Source organism: Haliotis asinina, chromosome 1, assembly GCF_037392515.1.
Source record: "Haliotis asinina isolate JCU_RB_2024 chromosome 1, JCU_Hal_asi_v2, whole genome shotgun sequence".
Classification (NCBI taxonomy): Eukaryota; Metazoa; Mollusca; class Gastropoda; order Lepetellida; family Haliotidae; genus Haliotis; species Haliotis asinina.
Window position 1 is genome coordinate 52,075,186 of NC_090280.1, and position 27,790 is coordinate 52,102,975.

The 27,790-nt window shown below is 40.1% G+C and overlaps 1 protein-coding gene across 3 annotated transcripts; it reads left to right on the forward strand.

Annotated features, from left to right (window-relative positions):
- LOC137293608 (mucin-3A-like) lies at positions 1-27,719 on the forward strand. Of its 3 annotated transcripts, none has more exons than XM_067824254.1 (21): positions 1-186; positions 2,286-2,437; positions 2,875-2,984; positions 4,344-4,481; positions 6,820-6,921; positions 7,503-7,555; positions 10,916-10,974; positions 11,364-11,463; positions 11,605-11,690; positions 14,875-15,070; positions 17,648-17,775; positions 18,234-18,420; positions 19,302-19,417; positions 19,830-20,080; positions 20,349-21,166; positions 21,395-21,505; positions 22,086-22,203; positions 23,033-23,137; positions 23,746-23,946; positions 26,443-26,589; positions 27,218-27,719. In XM_067824254.1, exons 1-21 carry the CDS (start codon positions 117-119, stop codon positions 27,438-27,440), a joined length of 3,471 nt encoding a protein of 1,156 aa, XP_067680355.1. In that variant the 5' UTR covers positions 1-116; the 3' UTR covers positions 27,441-27,719. The 3 variants fall into 3 exon arrangements, with proteins under 3 accessions (XP_067680355.1, XP_067680373.1, XP_067680364.1); XM_067824272.1 differs by having other exon boundaries at positions 17,726-17,775; XM_067824263.1 differs by having other exon boundaries at positions 32-186; positions 11,620-11,690.
- The last annotated feature ends 71 nt before the right edge of the window (positions 27,720-27,790 follow it).

Below are 27,790 nucleotides of genomic sequence, written 5' to 3' on the forward strand. Positions count from 1 at the left end.
ACATCGTCTCTTAGGAACGCGTAAACAATGGCGGAAAGTTTAAGAATTCCTTCTGGGTGTTGGGATACATGAGCTTAGTTCTTCATCAATAATGTGTAATATGCAAGAAAATTACCATGGATCCACTAACGAAACTGATTTTTGTCCTAGCCGCCATTTTATTTGCTGACAAATGTTCATGCCAAGGTGCGTTTGCTCCTTCTTATAGAAATGTGCATGCTTGTAAACATAAGTCATAACTTTGAAACAAGCACCTGCACGACTTTTGTCTCTCAGACATTTTTGTGCTTTTCTGTTGTCTCATATGTGAAAGTAATATATTTCGTAAATGTTTATGAAGTCACATTGATAAGTGTTTGATCTGCTAAACAGTTTTGTCAGTCAAAAACCTTACATTATTTCTCTCCCAGAATCATGTCTAGACATGCTAAAATTCAGGCGTCTACAAAAATCAACACCACTGCAGTAATTAATAGTTATTGTGGAAATTATCACTTGATGCAACAACTGTGACATGATATACATATAAATTTCAATCCTACTGTTTCAAATGACGTACACATTTCATACTAAATATGACCACATAGACTTTAAAAGGAAAATTGATACTGTTAATATAATCCTTACACCGAACTGTTGTGGCCAATGATCACTTTGCAGCAACAATTATTCCTGATGTTTTTTCCTCTGACTTGGCAATAGATATAAGAAGCTATTACAGGTACAATGTCACACATTTTCGATAATATTTTGGCCAATAGTATACATAAAATGAGGCATATACAGTCTCTTTAGCTTCCTGTTGATACATTTATAGACTTATTTATTTTACAACTTACGTGAAATCGATAACTGAAACTATAAAGCAGACAGCTTCCAAACAGAAAACACTTGCCAGGTATAGAATGTAACAATTGCTCCCTCTATACGTCAAAAGCTGTTGCATGCAGTGTTGTCAGTGTTTTCCAAATTAGTTTCAATCACAAATTGTGCGTAGGACATTTGTAAAGAAAACTCCAAGGGATATAACTCTATGGGGTTCACTTGAAGTAATGTTAGGCCCTTAGAGTGTGCGAGACTCCATTTCATGTAACGTTGTAGTAATTCATTCAAACTTTCTATTTTATTATTGTAATCTAAATATGTAACATCTTTTCGAATAAATTATATGGTAGATTCTCAGAGGGCTCATGGTTAGGATTAATGAGAAAAATGGATTATTTTCTTAAGAGAAGTGTTGTGTGACATTGTGCCTTTAAAATGATACCAGATATAAATCTGAGTGTACTAATGTCACTGTATGTGTAGAAAGTCTTTGTACAGATCTAGGTGACATTATTATGGCAATGAGTATTATTTTGCTTTATTCTTTTATCATTATTAACCACTCACAAAGTTTTGAAATACCTTAATTTTTTCATTATTGACTCATCAACTCCTAGAATGTTAGGATGTTGGGGGTAGCCAAGTAGTTAAAGCGTTCACTCATCATGCCAAAGAGATGGGTTCAATATGTGGAGCCCATTCCTTGTGTCCTCAGCTGTGACATTGCAGGAATATAATGCTAAAAGTTACTCAGAAGGCTGATTAACAGTTTGTCTTTCTTATTAAGAAAACAGTGGTTATCAATTGACAGCACCATATCCAAATAAACAGCACATGATAAATTGTTGACAGAAACAAATAGGAGACAAGCACAGTAATTTATTAGTCCAACTCAAAGTGCTTACTGTTTTCACAACAATCCATGACTTTGATAAACCACCGTTCGTTTTAATCAGAAATTGTGAAAGGCAATGGAAAATGTTTTCTTTCATCAGTTTAGTTAATCATGTGGGGCAAAGTCATCATAATCAGGTATGGTCTCCAAATACGATGAGATGACAGAGTTTCTAGTATTGTCAAGAAGTCTGGACTGTGACATCCTGTCCCAGTGTCCACCAGATCACAGCACATCTGACAGTAATGTCATAACCAAAATACACTCATCATGATCTTTCAACAGTATCTGGTAATACAATAAATATAAAATTATGATTCAGTCCCCAAGTCCTATCTGCTAACTGCTAAATAATAGATCTGGCCCACAGATTGAAACAATGAAATTAAAAGAGGGGCAGGATACTTTACTGATGACAATGTCTTTAGTATATTATTATGTATACAACTTATCATGCAATCTTGTCTGTATAATTTCATTAATGCTTTAATATTTTAAGACATTTGAAGTTGAAAAACTGATCTCTCATCAATAATATTGTGCACCTGATCTTTCTTTTTTTCAGAAATTGGTACAGTTCACATAGGAGATTCAACAGGTTCTACAAATACAACAACATATTCTTTCAATACCAACCAAGGACCACAGTCGCTACCAATCTACATCCAAATAACTGATCTTGCGGACCCTTCCACACCTGTTGCACTGAGAGATACAGTAGGTTTTTCATTCCTCTTATCTTGAAGCATGTGATTGTTTTCTAATATGTCATTTGGGTGAAATAAATAAGTGGTAAATTTGAGGACGTAAATAACATGCTTCTGCTCAAGGGTTTCTCAAAAGTCAGATTTATTTGGATATGAAAACAATCAGTATTTTGTCAAAATATGCATTTGGGAGGATTTACCTGATTTCATAGGTAATTGACTGTTAACCCAGCTGCTTTAATACTTAAGAGTACATGTTTCAGGAAGGGGCAGTGGGGACGCCCACTGGTTAAAGTTTTTACCTGTCCCGCCAAACACCCAAGATAAATTCCCAGGATATGTTCATGTCAAGCCCATTTCTAGTGTTCTACCATTGTGATATTGCTGGAATATCACGGGAATATATGCTAAAAGCAGTGTCAAACTATACTCACCCACATTTTTCAGGTTGACATCACCTGCGAAGCTAGTGATGACAGACTTGGCTATACATCTGTTACTTTCAACCCCCTAAGCTTCTCACCAGGAAACCCTATTTCCAGTTCTATCTCCTTTACGTAAGTCACCATGTGATTACTGTTTGTTTTGTCACAGTGGACTGATTACAAATACGTTTTATTTCTGAGTCAAAGGAATGATGTGACTGATACATTTGTCTTGGTGATCATGGCTGCAATGGTTCATTCTTTGTAAGCAACCAATGATTTCACAATTTTTTTAAGGTTGACATTTTAGCTCACTGTGCAGTGCCAGAATCTACTTTTCATGGCTTTGAATCCTGAAATTTACTCGAGTGTGTTTCTGTGCCTGTCTACACCATACCCCTTTTAATGGCAGTTCAGCCAAGACAAAGAAAACAGTGCTGATACGGAAGCTTTATTTCTGTATGGAAAAACTCAGAGAAACACCATCAAGCAACATTACAGCCCCAGTCATTGCTGGCACAAGCACCATAAACATGATACACAAAACCATTTACTTGACTACCATCACAAAACTGAAAGAGAATGACAAATTCCAGGGGAGATAACCTTTCCCTTTTGCTGATGCATACCACTAAAATCTGCAGGATGTAACTCCCCAACTCATAGTTTTATTGAAACAGCAAACAACTGAATGAATGACTTTGGAGTTTATGGTCCTACAGTTCAGAGTTGTCTCCCTTGGTCTTGCCAGAAGTTTCATCCTGTTGGTAATGAAGACGTGCTTTTTTTGTGGGGCAGGACTAAAGTCCTAGAAACTCCTGGGAGACAATCTGCCAAACATGGTCACCCTTGGATGGGTGACTGTATGTGACAGTTTTACACCTGAGCAGTAATGGGACTTCAGTCCTGCCATACAACGAGGCACATGTCATACATGTAGTCTCACTTAAGGCAAGTGGGTTTGTTGCCAAATTGCTTCTGTTCACCAAGCAAGTGGTGGGATAAGTCATGTTCCTATAACCCTCTAGTGCCTTACAGGCACCTTGGGTTATTTGGGGTACTAATATGCTTTGATTTCATTCTATAGCACTGTAAGCATACCTGGTGTGGACTGTGGCGCTGTATAAATGGACACGGTATTATTACTGTTTATACTGGTATGCCCTGATAATGTTTCCAAGTTGGTCACGATAACCATTCTGGTGGTTCTCACGATAGATATCAACATGCTGGACCTGCACCGTATTAAGATGGTTTGACATAAGTGGAATAGCATTGAGAGTGGATTCAATGTTACGTTGCCATGTCAGAGACCTGGGTTTGATTCCATATTTGGGAGCAATGTGCAAAGCTCATTTCTGGTGTTCCCCACTCACTCACTCACTCACTCACTCACTCACTCACTCACTCACTCACTCACTCACTCACCCACTCACCCACTCACCCACTCACCCACCCACCCACTGTAATACTGTATGTTTGATATTGCAGTTTGACACGAGCAGGACGGAGTGTGGATATCCGATGTTTTGGCACTTCTAGGGGCCTGGCCTGCCCCGCCAACACAACGACTGGCGCCACTCCCCCCCAGCCACAGTTCTGTCCCTCCACTTCTCTCAGCTCCCCTGTGTATGTACTGACTGTCACAACAGAACCAAATGTCTATAGTTATCATGAACATTGAACAGAATTGTTAAGAGTTTAAAACTCTGAAACGTGCAGAGCAGCATTAACCTTTTATTGGAGGGTGTTCATATATCACTGATCTAACCCAAATGGTATCTCCCGTATCTGACAGCTACTGTTTACTTTGTAGCATGTATGTAAATTTTGTAAATTACAAGGCAGTTGTTAGTAGACAGGTGATATTTCACCCATTGTTGACTCACAGGCAAACTGTAGCACAAGTTGGTTGCGCAGCATAGAGAAAATGATCAATCTTCGTACATCGAAAATATTTTTCATGTCAAAATAAAATATCACCACCATCAAAGGTATACACCCTTTTGTTCACTTGGCTGTGCTCTCACATTTCCAGCCCAATGTTGAACAATTACTCACGTGAAATGTTTTTATTCAACATTTTAAGAGCAACTCCTGGTATATCACACCGTTCTTCGCCTCCATTCCCCCTTCCAGCTTCTGGTTCAACAGTGTGAAGGAACATGAGGGTATTATTCCATATGGAATACTTACAGTTACCTTCCCTTCTTCATTTGCCCATTATGCCAGTGTTTTTATGTAGAATAAATGTTACGAAAATTCTATCAATAGTGACAACAGCTAAGACAAATTAACTCCAACAGGTTCATGGTAAAATACTAGGCAATATGGTATTTCTTTTTAATTTCTGCTTATTCTTGTTCCGTCACTCCGTTCAACCGAAAGTTGGCACGGGTAATGAAGTTGAAGATCAATATGAATACCACCAATGGCATTTAAAATGTTGAATAAAACATATTTCACATGAGTAATTATTAAACATGGGATGAGAAATGTGAGAGCACAACCAAGTGAGGAAATGAGAGTGTACCTTTGATGGTGGCAATATTTTATTTTGAGATGAAAAATACTACATTACATGCCAGGGGGATACAGTCAGCACCTCATCTGTCTGTCCATCTGTCCTTCATTTAGTTTCATGAGCATAACTCAGAAACCGTTCAATATTTTTCGACCAAACGTGATAGATATATTAATCTCAACCTATGGTTGTGCCTTTTGCTATGTATAGATTTTTGGCATTTTTATTTATTTTGTTTTTCCATGGAACATTTTGGTGTTAGTCTAATGGTGGGGTGGGCTTCGTCTTCCGGAGCAGAACTCAAAAACCGTTCAATATTTTTCTGCAAAACTTGGTAGATATATGAATCAGAACCTAAAGTGGTGCCTTTTGCCATTTACAGGTTTTTTTGTTTTCTTATTTTCTCGGTTTCCATAGAAACGTTTCAGACATAGTCTCAAAAGTGAGAGGTGTGTTTCGTTTCCGGAGCCGAACTCAAAAACCGATATTATTTTTCTGCAAAACTTGGTATATATATCAGTCAGAACCTGAAGTTGTGCCTTTTGGTATCTACAGATTTTTGTGATGTATTATTTTCACTGTTTCCATGGAAACGTTTCGGACATTGTCTCAAATTGGAGGGATGGGCTTCGTTTCCGGAGCAGAACTCAAAAACCATTAAATATTTTCCTGCAAAACTTGGTACATATATCAATCAGAACCTAAAGTGGTGCCTTTTGCTCTCTACAGGTTTTGGGGATTTCATATTTTCTTGTTTTCCATAGAAACGTTTCAGACTTAGTTTCAAAAGTGAGAGATGTGTTTCGTTTCCGGAGCAGAACTCAAAAACTTCTTAATATCTGTCAGTAAAACTTAGTAGATATTTGTGGCAGACCCCAAAGTGGTGCCTTTTGGTATTTACAGGTTTTTGTGATTTCTTATTTTCTTGGTCTCAATGGAAACGTTTTGGACTTTGGACTTCTCAAAATGGAGGGATCAGCTTCGTTTTCGGAGCAGTAGCCAAAAACCATTCAATATTTTTCTGCAAAACAAAGAGATTAAGCAACCGTCACATGATTTGTCCTCGCAAATATGTGGGGCTGGAGGGATATGTCATCTTCTGATGACTCTTGTTCACCCGAAGCGAGGGAAGTATGTTGTCAACCTTTGCTCGCTTCGCTCACATACAAGAAGACTTGTCATATTCTCTATGCTGCACAACCCCATTTGCGCTACAGTTTGCCTGTGGTTGACTAGGCTATGGCTTCAGACTAATAGCTCCAAGGAACAAGGGCTTGAGGAGGAAAAGTAAAGACAAATTTTCATGTTTAGAGTATGCAATTTACAGCATGGCAAAAACAGCTGCTTGACAATGTCGATTACACTGAACAAGCAAATGTAAGTTCTTGGCTTTTGGTTTGTAATTTTGGACTGACATTTTTCATGCTATGCTTTGATTGACAGATTGCTTACAGTCCGCCCAGCGCCAATTGTGAGTTTCTGTGAGGATGTGGTCACAGTCCCTAATGACAACACTCTGGAATCTACATTCAGTCTTGCTCTCAGGTACAGGTGCATTTTATATTTGATTGTTATGCAAATTGTTATTTCTTCCCAAGCTGATGCAAGAAAATCACCATCGACCAACTAACGAAATTGATTTTTGTCATAACTGCCATTTTATTTGCTGACATATGTTCATGCCGATGTTCATGTGTTTGCAGTGGTCCGGCTATAAACCAGGAATCAGTCTGTATAAGAGCAAAATGTGAAACCAGCAAACAGCAAAGAAATGTGATATAGTTAGCAATTTGAATTCTAAAATTTGCTTAGAGTAGTATGAGGATATTTTCCGCAAAGATTCTGTTATATTGTCAGGTGGAGGGAAGCAAACTTAATCTTTCATCATATGATCTTCAATTTTTTTTAGAATTAAGCCCCCAAAATATCATGTTGCAAAGATTGGTTTGGTTTGGTTGTTGTTTAGCCTTCTCCCCCCCCCCCCCCCCACTCCACACACACACAATATTCTAGCTATATGGCTGTGGTGTCTAAATAATTGCTGACTCAGTGAGAATACTTCATTTGATGTAAGTGTATGACATGATCCAGGTATTGTCTATATGTCTGATTCCCCCTGATTTCAGTGAGGTGGTCATGGACAATCCAGTAAACATCACTTGTCGGATAACTGTATATGGTGAGTTGGTAACGTGTCTCCATGACAACGAAGGGAATGGATTTACAACTTCTTTAATATTTGCAACACTACATTTCTGGGCTACATCTTGCCTCTTCATCAGGTGAATGACGGAATATGATTAGGAGGAATGTATATATTGTAATGACAGAATATGATTAAGAGCAGTATATATAGTAATGACAGAACATGACTGAGAGCAGTATATATAGTAATGACAGGATATGATTAAGAGCAGTATATATAGTAATGACAGAACATGATTAAGAGCAGTATATATAGTAATGACAGAACATGATTAAGAGCAGTATATATAGTAATGACAGAACATGATTAAGAGCAGTATATATAGTAATGACAGGACATGATTAAGAGCAGTATATATATACATATGGAAATTAATTAAGCAACACCAAATTCAAAGACACATAAAAACTTAACAAAGTTTAACGAAGTAATTTTGATGATTGATTATTCAATTTTGATGTATTGACATACAGCATGAGCTTTTCATGGGTTGATATGACGCGCGTGAAGCTTGCACAGCGCACGTGCATTGCTTTAACCTCAACTTTCGAAAAATGCACTTTTTCCCTGGGGTGTTTACAAGCGCAGGTTGTCGATTGCATTCGGTTTTTCATTCATTTCAATGTCATGGCACGTAGGAAATTATCAGAGGCCACTCGTTGGCAAATAATCGGCATGAGGAATGCTGGTATGTCTCTAAGACAAATCGGGACTCAAATCGGACGACATCATTCCATAATTTCAAAACTTTTGAAACAATACCGGGCCACTAATGAAGTTAAAGACCTGCCTAGACCAGGAAGACCCAGGAAGACCACAGTCCGGGAGGACAGAGCTTTACTGAGACTTGTACGGCGCAGGTCCTTCGACTCGAGCTCTCGGTTGAGACAGGAGTGGCTTCCAGGGAGACCCATCTCGAACAGGACTGTTCGGAATCGTCTGAAAGCTGCAGGATACCGGGCAAGGAGGCCAATCAAGCGACCCAGACTGTCTCCAGCCCATAAGGCAGCCCGACTGGCCTGGTGTAATGACCGTTTGCACTGGAACATTGCCTCTTGGAGGAAGGTCCATTTCTCAGATGAGAGCCGGTTCTTGCTGCACATGGTGGACGGTCGTACTCGGGTCTGGAGGCAGAGGAACACAGCAATGGCTCCACGGAACATCCAGGAGACTGTGGCCTTTGGGGGAGGTTCCGTTATGGTATGGGGGTGCATTTCCATGAACTGCAAGTTGGATATCATTACCATCCGTGGCAACCTTAACGGTGTTCGTTACCAACAGGAGGTTCTTGACAGGGCTGTGGTACCTCATTTTGAGAACCATCCTCTGGCAACGAGACCCATATTTATGGACGACAATGCTAGACCTCACAGGGCGCATGCTGTAAATGATTTTTTGCGGCAAAATGCAATTGACAGAATTCCATGGCCTGCCATGAGCCCTGACCTCAACCCCATTGAACATTTGTGGGACTTTATTGGCCGTCGTGTGAGGCAGAGAGACCCACCAGTCCATAATCTCAACGAATTGACGGCTGCCCTGCATGAGGAGTGGAACAGGATCCCCCAGAATCAGATCCGGAGACTCATCCAAGGAATGAGGAGGCGTCTGGAATCGGTGGTGCGTGCGCAGGGAGGACACACTAGATATTGATGAAAGTCGGTGTGCAGACTCTCAGATGACTGTTCTTTCTTTCCATGTGACATTTGTGTTAATACACCTGACAACAACGTCTGTGGATGAATAGTAAATTGTGTCCATTTTTTCATGAATTTAAGACAGTTTTAAGAATTTGGATTTCGTTGCAATAAAGCAAAGTCTTGATACTTTTTCCCTTTAAGTTGTTTGTCAGAGATCGTCTGTTGAATAAAAAAGTGTCAAACTATATCAACCCGGCATATTTTGATTGTCAGAACACTTCAAAGTTGCTCCAATAGAAAAAATTGGGGTGTTGCTTGATTAATTTCCAGGTGTATAGTAATGACAGAACATGATTAAGAGCAGTATATATAGTAATGACAGAACATGATTAAGAGCAGTATATATAGTAATGACAGAACATGATTAAGAGCAGTATATATAGTAATGACAGAACATGATTAAGAGCAGTATATATAGTAATGACAGAACATGATTAAGAGCAGTATATATAGTTATGACAGAACATGATTAAGAGCAGTATATATAGTAATGACAGAACATGATTAAGAGCAGTATATATAGTAATGACAGAACATGACTGAGAGCCAGTCTGGAGAGCCTGTGTCTAGTTCGGAAGTTGTTCAAATATCAGACTTTGAGTTTAGAAGTCATCAGGTGAAGTGTGAATTCCTCACTTGCACATGTTTGCACTTGAATAGTCATCTCTGTGCCCACTTTACTAAACTGGAATATATACCGAACAGATGAAGAAACACATGTCATCTCAATAATGAAATCTCATAAGTAAACTTTCATGTTTATGTCTTCCATTTAAAAGTTGACAATACAACAGTTGTGTTTCTTTTGCTGTTCTGTATAGTTGTATTGTGTGCAAGATACTATTCTGTAGTTTAACATGGATACCTCACTCAGAGTGCACTGACTGGACGAAGCAGTCCTGGTTCCTGTCCCATATTGCTGAGGTTCAGGCTGGGTAAGAACAAGTGCCCTATTACTGAGGATCGAACGACTGACCTCCGCTCTCCATGCACATGCTTTGTCCACTACACCGTGGAGTCTGTCTAGAAAGTGATCAGGGATCAACAAATATGATTGATCTTAAGTTTCAAAGGAAACCTCAGCACTCACTCAGAGCATCATTCACATCATGTGATTGGTCATACCCGTACATGTTGGCTGACGATCTACCTTGCAATGTAATGTGAGTCAGAATGTTTATATGTATGCTTGCTTACTACTCGGGTGGATATTGGCACAGGGTTTACCTTGCAATAGAGTGTGAGTCAGATATCTGTATATGCAGAAGCAATGGCCCTCCTTCTCGTCTTGAAGTACTAGAGGTGTAAACCTAAACCAATCTCTTTTGTTACAGTTTGGAACTGAATTAAGATACTGAAAATGTGAACAGTATGGAAATGCCAGCTTTTGGGTATTCCTTATTAAAGGAGATCTGTCACCCAGAGAAATATATTTCCATGACTTGCTCCACCTGTCAGGATTCACATAACCTAGGCTGAACTCGATGCCTGTTTATTTTCCTCAAACATAGTCACGTCCTTCACTCTGTGATAATTTATGCTGTTGTCATTGCAATGATATGCAGGATTCCACGTATGAAATTATTGATTTTGATGCGTGCCAGTTGCTACATGTCCAACATTTTGTTTGCAGGTGGCCTGAATGTGACAATACCACAGGTTACAGTGGATATCAATGAAAGTAAAAAGACTGTAAGTAGTTGTGTACCACATTTTCTTGTCCAACTGTTCCTCCAGGTATTTGCTATTTATGAACAGTGCTGTCCAGTTTAACGGTGTTGAAGTACAAGAGTTGCATTACTACTGGACTACATGTTGTATCACTACAGACCTTGATACATTGGAATTGCATGGTATTTTACAACAGTTTTGTTGTGCAGAGATCATTTTTTCTGGACTACATCTTTTTTTATGCTGGAGTACAATGTCTTAGGTCTTGAGAGGAAGATGTAACCCAGAAAAGATCCCCTGTACATCAAAAAGCATATTCTATAATGCGAGTTAAGCATCTAACATTTTTTGTATAGACTAACTCACTTGCCATAAAAACTATACTTATGGTGTGGCATGTATGTTTCTAGGCTCTGTACCAGATCACATCACAAGGACCTTTCTCTCAAGTCATGTGCACTGCCAACTCCCAGGGTGGGGGCAACCAGTATCTCACCACTACATCTGCAGGTGAGACAGCATGGGGACAATTAAAGTCAGGAGTTTTTTAAGCATCCGTGTAATATTTTAGCAATATTTTGCAATTTCATTTGAAACATTTTTAAAGTAGATGTTAGCATATGCCTTCACGCATTAATGATCTGTTGACAGATACCACTTCAACAGTGTTCTCTCAGAGTGTCGGGACGGTCAGCCTTCTCCCGGTCATCACCCCAGCTTACTCCAGCTCATTCAAGGTAGCTACCACTACAGGGACTGGCCTTTCATGTTTCCAAGGCCTGTTGGTCAAAACAGGTTGGAATTCCACATCTTTTCCCTGGTGATTTCTACCTCTGGCAGTAGATATCAATACACATCAATAAGTGTTGCCTAAATTTTTACCTGATTATTTATAACATTTTTAACTTACCTTGCTTTTGGTCTTATGCATGTTACCTCAAGCTCAGCTTAAAAGAGAGCATACAGTCATTGATTCACCATTCTCTGGAATGGCTGGCTACCTGTTGTATCCACGAATGTACAGGAATGGAAGTGACATGATCTCCCCTCCCACACAAGCACACTGTATCTCAAACATTCACTTTTATTTCAAGTGTCTTGCAAGTCACATGTTTTTTTGTTTTGCTAAGTTGTTACCTACTGACGCTTTCTCACTATTAGAGTTGTTTGTATCTGGTAGGTATGCTATTTATAACCCTTTTCCCTTTTATGCATGGGTGAAAAAAAATATGGCTACTTTGTGTTTTACTTCGGTTGTGGAATGTATTTCTCCGCTTGGCTTATGTGGTGTTTTGTAGTCTGTTATGTCTTTTACACCATAATGTCCTTGCTTGCTTGTGTATTTGCCATTACCCCATTACAGTCTCCGTGTGAAGTGTCATGAAGTGTCAGTACCCTATGATTGTCTCGCTGTGAAGTGTCAGTACCCTATGATTTTCTCGCAGTGAAGTGTCAGTACCCTATGATTGTTTCCATGTGAAGTATCAGTACCCCATTATTGTCTCACTGTGAGGTGTCAGTACCCCATTATTGTCTCCTTGTGAAGTGTCAGTACATCATGATTATCTCGCTGTGAAGTATCAGTACCCTATGATTGTCTTGCTGTGAAGTATCAGTACCCTATGATTGTCTAACAGTGAAGTATCAGTACCCCATTATTGTCTCCTTGTGAAGTGTCAGTACATCATGATTGTCTTGCTGTGAAGTATCAGTACCCCATGATTGTCTTGCTGTGAAGTATCAGTACCCTATGATTGTCTCACAGTGAAGTATCAGTACCCCATTATTGTCTCCTTGTGAAGTGTCAGTACATCATGATTGTCTTGCTGTGAAGTATCAGTACCCCATGATTGTCTTGCTGTGAAGTATCAGTACCCTATGATTGTCTCCTTGTGAAGTATCAGTACCCCATGATTGTCTCACTGTGAAGTATCAGTACCCCATGGTTGTCTTGCTGTGAAGTATCAGTACCCCATGATTGTCTTGCTGTGAAGTATCAGTACCCCATGATTGTCTTGCTGTGAAGTATCAGTACCCTATGATTGTCTAACAGTGAAGTATCAGTACCCCATTATTGTCTCCTTGTGAAGTGTCAGTACATCATGATTGTCTTGCTGTGAAGTATCAGTACCCCATGATTGTCTTGCTGTGAAGTATCAGCACCCTATGATTGTCTCACAGTGAAGTATCAGTACCCCATGATTGTCTCACTGTGAAGTATCAGTACCCCATGGTTGTCTCCCTGTGAAGTATCAGTACCCCATGATTGTCTTGCTGTGAAGTATCAGTACCCTATGATTGTCTAACAGTGAAGTATCAGTACCCCATTATTGTCTCCTTGTGAAGTGTCAGTACATCATGATTGTCTTGCTGTGAAGTGTCAGTACATCATGATTGTCTTGCTGTGAAGTATCAGTACCCTATGATTGTCTCACAGTGAAGTATCAGTACCCCATGATTGTCTTGCTGTGAAGTATCAGTACCCCATGGTTGTCTTGCTGTGAAGTATCAGTACCCCATGATTGTCTTGCTGTGAAGTATCAGTACCCTATGATTGTCTCACAGTGAAGTATCAGTACCCCATTATTGTCTCCTTGTGAAGTGTCAGTACATCATGATTGTCTTGCTGTGAAGTATCAGTACCCCATGATTGTCTTGCTGTGAAGTATCAGTACCCCATGGTTGTCTTGCTGTGAAGTATCAGTACCCCATGATTGTCTTGCTGTGAAGTATCAGTACCCTATGATTGTCTCACAGTGAAGTATCAGTACCCCATTATTGTCTCCTTGTGAAGTGTCAGTACATCATGATTGTCTTGCTGTGAAGTATCAGTACCCCATGATTGTCTTGCTGTGAAGTATCAGTACCCTATGATTGTCTCCTTGTGAAGTATCAGTACCCCATGATTGTCTCACTGTGAAGTATCAGTACCCCATGGTTGTCTCCCTGTGAAGTATCAGTACCCCATGATTGTCTTGCTGTGAAGTATCAGTACCCTATGATTGTCTAACAGTGAAGTATCAGTACCCCATTATTGTCTCCTTGTGAAGTGTCAGTACATCATGATTGTCTTGCTGTGAAGTATCAGTACCCCATGATTGTCTTGCTGTGAAGTATCAGTACCCTATGATTGTCTCACAGTGAAGTATCAGTACCCCATGATTGTCTCACTGTGAAGTATCAGTACCCCATGGTTGTCTCCCTGTGAAGTATCAATATCTAGTGATTGTCTCTCTGTGAAGTACCAGAGTCATTGTGCACAGTACCTGATTGTCTTCTTATTCAAGGTCTTTACCAGTTTAAGTAAACTTAGTCTCGGTGTATTTCGTTACACTCCACCACTGAGTCTAACAAAACCTAGTAGAAGATCGCGTCAGGTAACCTTTGAGCGACCAATGACTGCCCAATCAAACGCGGGACGGTTAAATATATTTAACTAATTGGACAACAGCTACTGACACTGATCTCTCCACAAACAAAAATCCACATATAACACAACTATTTGACCTGCGGTGTATACGCTTTGGGGTTTCTGTTGACATGGTTACCATTAGCTAATATTTCCGCAAGATGACATCCTTGAATATAGCCCAAAACACCATTTTCAGTGACTGTTTACTCACTGTTGTCATGGTGTGCAATCACCCGGAAGCGAGCGTACACTAAATAGCATTCAGAATTGTTCAGGTACAAATGTTTTAAAGATAAAAAGTTCAAAAGGTATGTGGGAATGTGCACTTTCGCAATTTGGTAAACTGTATTCTGTTTGGTCAATCTCAAAGGTTATCTGACTCGACCTCCCATAAGGTTTTGTTAGACTCAGTAGTGGAGTGTAACGAAATGTACTGAGGATAAGTTTACTTAGACTGAGGTCTTAACCTGCAGAATGTTCAGATACTAATATGTTGCCTTTACTTCTAGGGTATATTGGTGCTAGATGCGGGTGTATCAGTCGACAATGGCATCAGTTTTGAGTGTCAGGCTGTTGTGGCAGACAGCATGACCCAAGCCCTTCAGTTAATTCAGACACCTCTGTGCAACTTCACTACAGTGAACGCCACAACCACGCCTGTAGCTACATCACCACCGACTACAACGCCAGCAACAAGTCCTCCAAGTCAGTATCTTTTCTTTCTCTTATCTGAAATAATACCATATCTTCATGATGAGTGGTTATCTGTTGTTTATAATTTAACAAATCAGCTGTGAATGTGTCCTTGGTGCCACAGGTTCATATGATACGTCGCTTTGTATCAGTATCTGTCAGTTAAATGTTTTTATTATGGGAACCACATACAAACAAAGAAATACATAAATCATGAATTAAGAACCTACTGAATCAAAATAAACCTATCTGTGTGATTACTCTGACTTAAAAATGTATAATGCTTCAAAATTATTTTCTGTCAGTATAATTCTGCATACTGACAATAAACTCATTGTTAGTTGTTTACAATGCATGTTGTGAATAGCTAGTTGTGTCACGACTCAGTGCATGATGTAGGGTCATCCTTATGGTTTAATGTGTAAGTAATGAACATTATTTGTGATACAACTGAAAAAATGTCAATGAAAAAGTGTCAGTATTGAAAACGTATTCACTAACATTTGTTACACCACTGTTATTATATTGGAGGCCATGACTGATTCATGTCCACGATTTTTGCAATCATTTATTATTTTTCTTTTATTTTTTCCTATCTTGCCCACCCTGGAAACAAACAATTGGTAAGAGTTACAAGATGGTGATAAATAGACGTTAGCCTTATCAACTGTAGCATGTTTGTTGTCATTTCACCTGTTGCTCATCAAATCATTTTGAAATACTAGATGTGTTGTTAGATTAAATCTCCTTATCATCAAACTGTATGTGAGTGTAAGTGTCTGTTTTCATCTCTCAGTTGAAGAATCATCACAGAGTGTGTGCATGTGTGAATACTTTACACTAGTCACCCCCCTGTGAGATGAAGTGGCAAATGTTTTACTGTGTCATGTTGGACTTAGTCATTGTTGTGTTGGCAGCACTAGACCAACTACACACATATGCTTCAGAGTTAATACCTCTCTTGTCCATAATAATTTTATTTTTGGTGTTCACTCGAAAACTTTTCAATTTTTTTCAGCAAAAGTTTGTAAATATTTCAAACAGAACCTGAAGCAGTGCCTTTTGCTATTTAAAGATTTTTGTCATTCTATATTTTCTTATTTTACTGGAAACATTTTTGACCTAGTCCAAAAAATCGAGTTGGACTTAAGTAACTGTCAGATGATTTGTTCATTCAAATTTGTTGTGGAGGATGGGGAATTTGTCATCTTCTGATGACTCTTGTAATTATTTGCCCATCCATTCAGTCAAGCATCTGTCTGAGAATAACATTCAACTTTTCAAATGGTGATGTAGAAAAAAATTATTTTCTTAAAGGGAAAAAAATGCCAAATTTGACAAAACTGTTATTGATGGTTTTACAGGCAGTAGGGCATGAAGGTATGTTTTGAGTCCAAGATAATCAGACAGCCATGTGACTTCATTTCAGATTAGACTACTGAGTGTTGTAGACTTACAATAGTAAGTTTCCTGATTCACACTTGAGTGTATCATTTCAGACTGGACTACTGAGAGTTGTAGACTTAAAATAGCTAGTTTCCTGGTTCACACTTGAGTGTATCATTTCAGACTGGACTACTGAGAGTTGTAGACTTAAAATAGCTAGTTTCCTGGTTCACACTTGAGTGTATCATTTCAGACTGGACTACTGAGTGTTGTAGACTTAAAATAGTTAGTTTCCTGGTTCACACTTGAGTGTATCATTTCAGACTGGACTACTGAGAGTTGTAGACTTAAAATAGTTAGTTTCCTGGTTCACACTTGAGTGTATCATTTCAGACTGGACTACTGAGAGTTGTAGACTTAAAATAGTTAGTTTCCTGGTGCACACTTCAGTGGAACTGGTTTCTAAGGCTGAACAATTAAGTATTGTGTTATTCTAAATTCTGTTTTTGATGAGTCCTGACAGACATGATTTGTGACTTGCTTGATTGTGTGTGCAATAATAGCATGAATGATTTGTTTTCAATATCGACCACAGGCAGGTCTGGTCCAGACTCAGTTGCTGTGCAATAGCTGGAATATTGCTGTGTCAGCAAACAAACAAACAAACATGGGTCAAACACTGAAGCATTTTTTCTCCAAACAGTGCGTGCATGTTAACTTGTAGGCCTTATTGACCTGTGAAGATCAGATTAGAATTAATCTTCAGCAACCCATACTTGTTGTAAGAGTTGACTATTGGTCAGGCTCGCTGATTGGTTGCCTCATGTCATCATACCTGATTTGCACAGAATGATGCTCATGCTCTTGATCGCTCATTGGATTGCCAGGTCCAGACTCAATTATTCACAGACCACCGCCATATAGCTGGAATATTGCTGAGTGTTGCATTCAGCAATGTACCAACCTACCAACCAATTTTAAGCCTTATTACTAATATAATTATTTGCCACAATTTCCAGGTATTGGTAGCTGCTCACATGCAGTTTGGTTTATCCCTGACCAGTGAATCCGTATTCTACCAGTTATCATTCTCAACTCCCTGGGGAACATACAAGTCAGACTGTGGTATCCAGTGATGTGTGGTGTCATGTGTTAGTTTGCTCTGCCATGCTAGTGACATTGCCCTAAATGCTATACTTGCAGCCACTGACAACTCCACCACCGACCCAAATGCAACTACAACCACACCATCCTTGCCAATTACTACACCCATCCCTGTAGACCTGTCATCACCTTGGAGACCAGATGAATCCTCATTCACTTTTACAAAAGTAAGGAAAAAGTGGTTTTGAACGGTTTGCAGCTTATGTAACTTTCATGGTGAAGAACACCATGAAAATATTGTTTTTACCGAGATGCTTGGATTTTTGGCATGACATATTACATATGTATTTATTCAGTGAGATTTTATCAAAATCCTTCATCTGCTGTACAGTTATGACCTTGCAGATAATGTGTTTTACTTCATTGATTTCAAGACTAATGTTTCTGTTTCTCATGCAGATTATTTACATACTGGAATATTTCTTACACTCACTCACTCACTCATCTCACTCACTCACTCACTCACTCACTCACTCACTCACTCACTCACTCACTCACTCACTCACTCACTCACTCACTCATCTCACTCACTCATTCATCTCACTCATTCATCTCACTCACTCATCTCATCTCATCTCATCTCATCTCATCTCATCTCATCTCATCTCATCTCATTCTGTTCCAGAAAGGTCAGACATACAAAACAGTGACTGTCCGACGTGCGCGGGCGGTTATTGCCCCGGTGACAGAGTTGGTTGTACTGACTTGTTGTGTGAGGGACAGTACACCAAAGTACACAGGAATGGCAGCAGCTATGCTGACAGCAAATGACCTCACCCCTGACTTCTGCACCAACTGCACCGGGGGACCATGTAAGCACCAAGTACATCATTGTCAACATTTTGTTATTGTCTTTCATGCAATCGCACATTTGCAAATTCCAGAAAATGGACTGCATTCAAAGCATTATGTTGTGCAATTCTAGCATCCAGTAGTCATTGGTTTGATCCCAGAATCTTTGGCATCTTTTCCAACCCAATATGTTACATATGGAGTCTCTGAACAGACAAGTTATGCTTGACGTAAGCATCTGTCCATTAACAATAAATGGGTACACATTAGGATGAGATGTCATGTGGCTGTAAACTTTAGTGCACCTCATAAGCTTTTCAGAGAGAATTTCAACACAATGTATTCAAAAACAGAAACTGTGCTACTATTCATTACAGAGTTATGGCCCTTTGCATGTGTTTCTTGACTTGGTGCTAGGCATTCCCAGTAGGGACAGATTTTCTTATAAATTGTTGTAGATAGGGAATCCAGATTTGGTGTATATTTTAAGGACATGAATGCTTTCATGGAGTTTAAAAATGGAAACTGTGTTACATTTTGTTACAGAGTTATTGCCCTTGTTATGCGTTTCTTGTCTTAGTTCACAGATTCCATTTGGGAATAGAGTTTCTCATTTAACAGCTTATGCATTGCTATTTGTAGGGAGAAGGAATAGTTATCAAAATAGGAACACAGCACTGGTAGGGGAATGGGAATATTGATGACTATGTCTTTTTCTTGTTTTTAGGTTACTGAGGTCTAATAGATAATGACAAGTGATTATAGCATCAGTAGATGTGAGAATGTAGAAGATGGTGGTCGCTCAATGAAGACAAGAGTATTTAATTCTTCCTGGTATTTCCAGTGTTTTGTGTGTAGGGTTCAGAGAGAAAGTAGTTGATAATATCAATGGATGTTTCAGCGTCAGGCAGTGTGGACTCGGAGAGGGTGATACAGAACCCCAGCTTTGTGGAAGTGGCACCGTGTCCTTGTGACCTGACCTACTCCATCTGTGACATCAACTGCTGCTGTGATGCGGTAAGTCAGCATTCCCTGTTTACTCAGCAGTCTTGTCATCCAGTATACAACTAGGTAAACAGATTAGAGGCCTGTTCCACAATGCAGTCATTGTGCTATGGCTGTCGTAAGTCTATGTTGAAGTACGGAAGTTACATCATCTTATCACTACGATTGTTTAGAGGAATGGCACCAAGATGGTTCAGTGACTTTAAGTCGCAACATACCCTACGTCATGGAGTGACAATAGCAATTACAGGTTTGTCTGGTCCAGACTCAGTTATTACTGCCCATCTAAGTTTCAGTAGACTAAGTAATACTGAAATAAGTATTCATAATACATACAATTGTTTTCAGCAGAGTACAATATACTTTTCCTACGTACATTATTTTCAAAGTGATTAACGGTGCATGAAAACATTTTGCTTTACAGGACTGCACAGCTGACAGGCGAAAGACATTCAGCTACTGTCTGCCAGGTCCATACGGAGGCCAAGGCTCTGTGACACCATTTCGCAGCTGTTACTCTAACCATACCTTCAAAGAAGACTGGTTCCCAATGATGTGTGTGGAGTTCGAGACTAATGCCCTACTGGGGCTATTCTATGGCAACACAGCAGCAGTGAAGACAGACACAGCCTTCAACACCCGGCTGTCAGAGCAAACGACTACATACTCCTATAGGTACAATCGACTGACGCCCTCTGGTTATTCACTAGCCCAACTCTGAATCTTTATTGTTCTTTGTTGTTTCTAGACTTACTGAATAAATTTTCCTATTTTGATTGATGTCTTTCATCTCCCCACAGTCATAATTACAGTCTAACTTTGTATCTCAAATTTTGAAATTCTTTAAGGAATTCACTCCTTGACAAGATGTTTTTGTTGCAGGGAGACAGAGCATCGATTCACTTTAAGGAATTCACTCCTTGACAAGATGTTTTTGTTGCAGGGAGACAGAGCGTCGATTCACAGACCCTAATTCGGGCTTAGTTGGGTACAAGGAAGGTGCCAGCATCAGGACCAGAAGGGGTGACCTTCCCTCCTCCCCCAGGGGGGTGCTCACACTGCCAGCAAGGTCCATGGGAGGGACTTGCCTCAACGTCGTGCCAGTCCGGTTCCTGCAGGACAGATCATCTGACTGTGTGCACAACAATGTCCGCAGCATGTGCACAGCAGACTCAATGCTCAGTGCCAGGATGTACGCAGAGATGACATCCATGTCTCACCCTCCATGTCCGGAGGCATATCGAATTCTTGAGACCTACGGTGGAACTATTGGCAATACATACGTCAGCTACTACTGTGATGTTAGTGATACAAGCTATGTAAAATCATCTGTAAAATACAGCGATTTGGTCAGTCCCACGGTGTCATGGACCTTTCAACAAGAACTGAACACAGAAAACTGCAGCTTGCCTTGTAGTGAACCTGCTTGCTTGCAGTATAATGAAGGTCAGGAGACTGTGACGTCACTTCCTCCGCGTTGCTCATGGGATGATGGTTATAGTCGACCTCCGATTCCGTCACTTGCATCAAATGTTTGCAACAATGTGGTTGTGGATGTTCGCTACAGTTTCACCTGGTCTGGTCAACGAATCATTAATCTGAATGCCACAGTTATTTTGGCACCGATTACGTTGGGCGTCAACCCACCGAGTCTGACACAGAGTTTTGATGTGAAATTTATGCATGAAATGGCCATCCAGAGTGACAGCTCTGACAACTACGAAAACCAAACTGGGATCTTTGACCGATCTGGAAAACCAGGTGATAATTTAGTCAAAATCGTTTCAGTAAATAGTTCTATCTTAAAAAATGTTGCTTAAATGGTCAAGTTTGGATAACACTCTCACTCGCTCACTCCACCCCACATCCACACACACACACACACACACTGTCTCACTCATTTATACACAGACACTCACTCATTCACTCACTCACTCACCCAACCAACCAACCAACCACTAACTCACTCACTCACTATTGTGTTTTCAGGATACGACTATGGTAAACCGTTAATGAGTGGGTGTCCAGTCAACGATGCTTCGTCCAGCCTTCTGTACGTTGACCGGAACACCAGCAGACAGATGTCTGTGTTTCAAACAGGTGGGTAGCATCTTTGTAACAACAATTCTTTTAACATGCATATGTATGATTTGGCCAGGGATAAAGCCATTGACCATCTAGAGTTTTGTTTGTTGTTTAAAGCTGCTTTCAGTCTGTGAATAATTGATTCTGGGCCAGACAATGCCATGATCAACATAAATGTTTCAATCTATCCAGTTGGCAAATGATGACATGTCAACCAAGGGAGCAATTCTGACTACCTGATCCAGTTTAGACACTTCTTACGACAAGCATGGGTTACTGAAGATCAGTTCTGTCCCATATCTGTGACCATTCAGGCAATAGGAAGATGCTCTTTCAACAAGACAATGGAGGCAGTTTGTGTGCTTTAAACAAAATCCAGTGACCATCTGAATTCTATGCTCTGTTCTCTAGAGGGCACCTGTCCATATAGTTTAGACATAATTCATGGAGATCATAGCCCAAACTCATGATGTGACTCACCACTTGTGACATGACAAAGAAACTGTTGCTACTGCACTTCTCAGAATGTCCCATCTGCTGTCTACAGCTGTTTCGTTGAAGTTTATTGTTCATGAGGATTCACTTTCACATGCAGGTGTCGATGGCCTGTGCTACTCGGCAACTCGACGACCTCTGACCTTTGGCGAGGACATACTGACCAGCTGTGACCTGAGACTCAACATTGACCAAATCAACAACTGCTCAGATCTCCAGTAAAAGTCACTTCTATGTCATAAACTAAAAGCTCTGACCAGTAACTTGTATCAAGTCTTTCACGCAGCCTTACATGTTTATATCAAATAACAAATGATTTATGTTTGCTAAGGTGATTGATTTGCATTTTTAACTCCTGATCCATACTGAAGTGATTGAATTGAACCACTACCTGATGTAAGTGTCATGGTGGCCATGAAAAAAACCTTTTTGCTCCATTTACCAGTTATTGATGATCAAACAGCAGTTTGACATACAGTGGAAAATGTGTATATTGTATTTGCAACACTCATTCTTACCTCTTCAGCTCTCAAGGAGCAAAGGTTGTTTTCTGTTGTTTAACCTTGCACTCAGCAATATTCCAGTTATATGTCAGCTGTCTGCAAATAATAGTCTGGACCAGACGATCCAGTGACCTAATTCATGAGCATCAATATTTATGACAAGAATGAAATGCTGAAGGCGAATTCTAACCCATATTTTCAAGGGTATAGCAACATTAGCAAGAAGGATAATGTTATGATTGGCCTACAGCTCAGCATTGAACTATGAATGAACCACTCAGGTTTAGCTCTTGGTTGCTTTGTTGTTTAACACTGCGGTCAACAATATTCCAGCTACACGTATATGGCAGTAGTCTGTAAATAATAGAGTTTGGACCAGACAGTTCTCAACATCAGGAACACCGATCTACACAATTTGGATACAATGACATGTGTCAACCAAGTCAGCAAGCTTGACCACTTATCAGTCACTTTTACAACAAGCATAAGTCGCTGAAGATTAGTTCTAACCTGGATCTTTCACCAAGCATGTTATTTTTTGTAGACAGTTGGTCCTGAATCATCTCAGTGTCTTGATGCCGTCTGATTTGATTGGTCGTCAAGGTTACAATGACCCCTTTGACTCAACAATGTGGGTAACAGTTCTCAGGTGAGTCAGTGTTATCATCTGAGGAATGAGTTTTCTTGAAAGCCACATTCAGCAACATTGCAACTATTGACAGCAGTCATATAAATAGTTGAGCCTGGACTGGACGATACAGTGATTGGTACTGAAGCAATAACCCATGCAGTGAAGGAATGATGATATTACATTAACTGACCAAATCTTGCTACTCAGTCTGGTAGAGCCATTAATGACCCACTTTGGTTACTGGTGAGAATTGCAATGTTTACAAGTATACACATGGGCAAAAGTATTGCAAGAGCCTATAGTTTTCAATTTCAGAGTGGTACCCTTAGGCATAGTAAAGAATAGGGGTAGGTGACCAGTTAACTAATATATTGCAATTGGAACTTCACAATGTGATATGCTGTGGTACACTTTCAATGAACCAGTTCGCCCGATGTGATTGGCAACACATATCGCAATATATCGCAATAAGAAAATTTCAGCAATATCCAGTCCTAGGTACTGTGAAGAATATGCAAATTTTTAAAATTTATTTTTGCTGTGGATGATGTGCCTGAAGGCAAAAGCTGTGCTACCTTCCCATCGTTGTGTAACTCCTTATGATGAACTATCTCTTGACTTGCCAGAGACCTGCCCATCCTGAACGAGACAACAGTTGACAACAGCACAGTGCCAGACAACACCACCGATGATGTGTACCTGCCAGTAGACAATGTGAGAGGGGTCTGTGCCAACATCACCAGTGGAGTCAATCTGGTGGTTCTGTATGGTGACACTGGACAGGTCAATAACTACACAATCAGAGAGGTGGTCGGAGCTCGAGTCAGGTAGAATGCTTTGTCTTCTGTTGTGGGAGGTGGGATCAGATGTGCAGAGCTCCAGATAAGCAGCTTTAGAAAAGTTACCCACTAAATGAAAATCATATTGTGTCTTGTATTAATTCAAGCTACTCAAAATGAAGTAAGTTTTTCCATCTCCAAATTTTCGTGATTAAAAGAATCTGGAATAATTCTAAACGAAATTTAGATGCCCCACACAGAATAACAGACATGGCTTGTCAGCCCTATAATGATTGGTCCATCTGTAGATAGTGTCCAGTCAAATCACTGTTTTCTTTCTACATGTCCTGTAAACAGCTGATAATGCCAAGCAAATGTGGTCAAAGGCTTAAACACGCAAAATTAAGTATATATTCTGAATGCTACGAATACAAAACGATTTCATTAGAGGAATGCTAGATAAATTTATAGACAATCAGCTTCAATTGATGGTGAACTTGTAACATTAGTTGTTTGTGGCATGAAAACAGATGTAGACAAAGGCACATGTTATTTCTTTCAGAACAAGTGGATAAAGCGATATTAGTTGTTAGCTATAATTTATCATTATTAGTTAACCCTGAGGATTTTGTCTTATGTCTCTTATTAAATACAATAATGTTACACCACTTAAAGTTGTTATTTGAAATAACAATTGTGGGTATGAAAAAGTATACCCTCTTGAAATCTGAAATACTCAGTTTCAAATGTATGGGTATCATACCCACATTTTCCAAAGCTTATCTGGTGCTCTGGTTATGTGACAGATGTCACGGTACAGAGACATTTGTTGTCATGGGTTAGATGTGCTTCTGTTGTCATGGTACACTCAGGCTTCTGTTGTCATGGTACAGAGGGCTTTGATGTCATGTTACAATGTACTTCTGTGGTCATGGTATAGAGGAACTTTTCTTGTCGTGGTAAAGAAGTGCTGTTGTCATGATACAGAGAGGCTTCTGAGTCTTTGCTGAGTCCAGGAGTTGGTTAGTTGGTCCAGGGGGATAGTCAGTGAGTTCCGCTGAGTCCAGGAGGTGATGAGTCAGTCCAGGGGGATAGTCACGTAGAATGTGCTGAGTCCAGGGTGGCAAGTTGGTCCAGGGTGTCAGTGAGCCTGTGGCGAGTCCTGGAGGTGGTGAGTCGGGCCAGGGTGTCAGTGAATCTGTACTGCGTCTAGGGTGGTAAGTTGGTCCAGGATGTCGGTGAGTCTGTGATGAGTCCAGGCGGTGGTAAGTCGGGCCAAGGTGTCAGTGAGTCTGTGATGAGTCCAGACATCGGTAAGTCTGGCCAGGGTGTCAGTGAATCTGTGATGAGTCCAGGAGGTGGTAAAATTGGTCCAGGATGTCAGTGAGTCTGTGATGAGTCCAGGAGGTGATGAGTCAGTCCAGGGGGATAGTCACGTAGAATGTGCTGAGTCCAGGGTGGCAAGTTGGTCCAGGGTGTCAGTGAGCCTGTGGCGAGTCCTGGAGGTGGTGAGTCGGGCCAGGGTGTCAGTGAATCTGTACTGCGTCTAGGGTGGTAAGTTGGTCCAGGATGTCGGTGAGTCTGTGATGAGTCCAGGCGGTGGTAAGTCGGGCCAAGGTGTCAGTGAGTCTGTGATGAGTCCAGACATCGGTAAGTCTGGCCAGGGTGTCAGTGAATCTGTGATGAGTCCAGGAGGTGGTAAAATTGGTCCAGGATGTCAGTGAGTCTGTGATGAGTCCAGGAGGTGGCAAGTCAGGCCAAAGTGTCAGTGAATTCTGGAAGCAGTCAGCTGCCAAGTCCTGATAACTTGTCAGCTCACTAAAACTAGTGTCATAAATTGACATAATGTCTTTATGACATTATCATCACCAGTGGTGTTCAGTTTTCTTGATGTTAAAATTAAAACTATTATGTAATGGAAGGTTTGCATAAGAAATATTTTTTTGTGTCAGACACAGACCATGATGCTGAAATATTTCAAATACAAGTATATTCATATTGTCTTCATTGTGAGAAAACACTAGTAAAGATATTCCCATGATGTTACAAGACAACATTTGCAGTAGGGTTTGAAAACTTCTTTGAAAAGGATCCTATATGAAAGTTGAAATCAGAAGTTGCTAGACGTTCAAAGCTCTCTTTGAGCTAGTATTGTCACAAGTTATTGTTAACGTATGGCCCTTCATAGACCCGTGAATATTGGGGTAGAATAGGTCTTCAGCAACCCATGCTTGCCACAAAAAGCGAATATGCTTGTCGTAAGAGGCAACTAATCAGATTGATCAGGGTGATCAGGCTCGCTGACTTATTTGACACATGTTATTGAGACCGGATCGTGCAGATTGATACTCACGTAGTTCATCAGTTGATTGTCTGGTCCAGACTTATTTACAGACTGTGTCCAAATGGCTTGAATATTGCTGCGCGTGGAGTAAAACTCAACTCACTTGCTCCCTCACTACGACCATCTTAACACGAGAGCTTTGAAAATCTTAAGTCCAGAACTTGAGGTGGTTCGAGTCTGAAATTGTATGTTTGTTACAGCTACACCAAGTCACACTGGAGGATGCAGTGCAGTGGAGCGAAGTCAGCCCGCTGTGAGAACAGTAGTCAGTATGTGCAGACATTTACTCTGACCAGCTCAGTCACCTTTGTCAAGGTTCCAGCCTCGGTGCCAGAACCAAGAATCAAGTATGTAGCCTTGACAGTATATCAGCATTGCTGTTCAACTAGGGCATTAAGATCGTCACACTGAAGACACATGTTCGATTCTGCACGAGTACAATGTGTGAAGTCCACTTCTGGTGTCCCCACCATGCTATTGCTGGAATATTTCACTGACATCCAGTTCAAAAGTTCTATGGTGTGACTCTGCAAAGGTCATCAGAACTATTGGTTACCTCCCTTAGTCATATAAGGATCCTGTGTCAGTTGGCTTTATTCAGAATTCATCTTGTCTATGATCCTCAGTTTGCATCTGAGCATCTACAGCATCTGTAGTTTTGTTTCATTTAGCATTTGTTAAAAATTTAGCAGTACTAGTACTTCCTTCAAACGCTGAGTGGATGTGCTATCCTGCAGAAAGCTGGCTTGAACCCACTCCAAATAGTGGAGAATACCAGAAATCACATTACTTATATTTTAACTGAGATTAATCTACTTGGTGAAGCATTTTTGAAACAAATATGTCAACACAGATGTGAACAACTGGCTTTATTTTGGTATCACTGCTTGGTGATTGTTTGCAGATTCAGTACCTTACATTTATAACATTTTTTCCCATTTCAAAATATTGAAGCAAGACATTCTTTGTTTACAGATTCTATACTTCCAAAGATCCATCATGCACTACTGACACATGTGCCCGATATTATGAGGACTTTGAACAGACTGTGTGTAAATATGATGCATGCTGGACGGAGCTGTTATACCCTATCACCAAGAGCTATGGAGCAGACCCACCCATGTACACGCTTGCCTTCTCACTAGTGGCAGTCTTCTTCATCACTGGCTACTTCATGATTACCCGCCCTTGGTTCTGATTTTGAGGGAGACTTTGTTAGATTTTTCGAAAATGATTTATTTTAACATGTCCGTCCATGCTTTTGGTGTTACTCACCATGCCAGTTCAAGATAATCCTATTTTTGTCAATTATTTGAGATTCAATAGGTATAGATTTGTTTTCAAAAGGTTGTGAAAAACAGTTGCGTCACATTTGAAGATAAATGTAAATTTACATGTAGTATGTATTGTATATTGATGTTCTTGCATTTCATTGCATCTTTATCATCTCTTTGTAATAAATTATTTTATTTTTACATACCATTGCTAGTTTTCTTTTTCATCCAAATATCTCATCTCTAGGGTTCTTAATCTACTGAGTAATCCTGG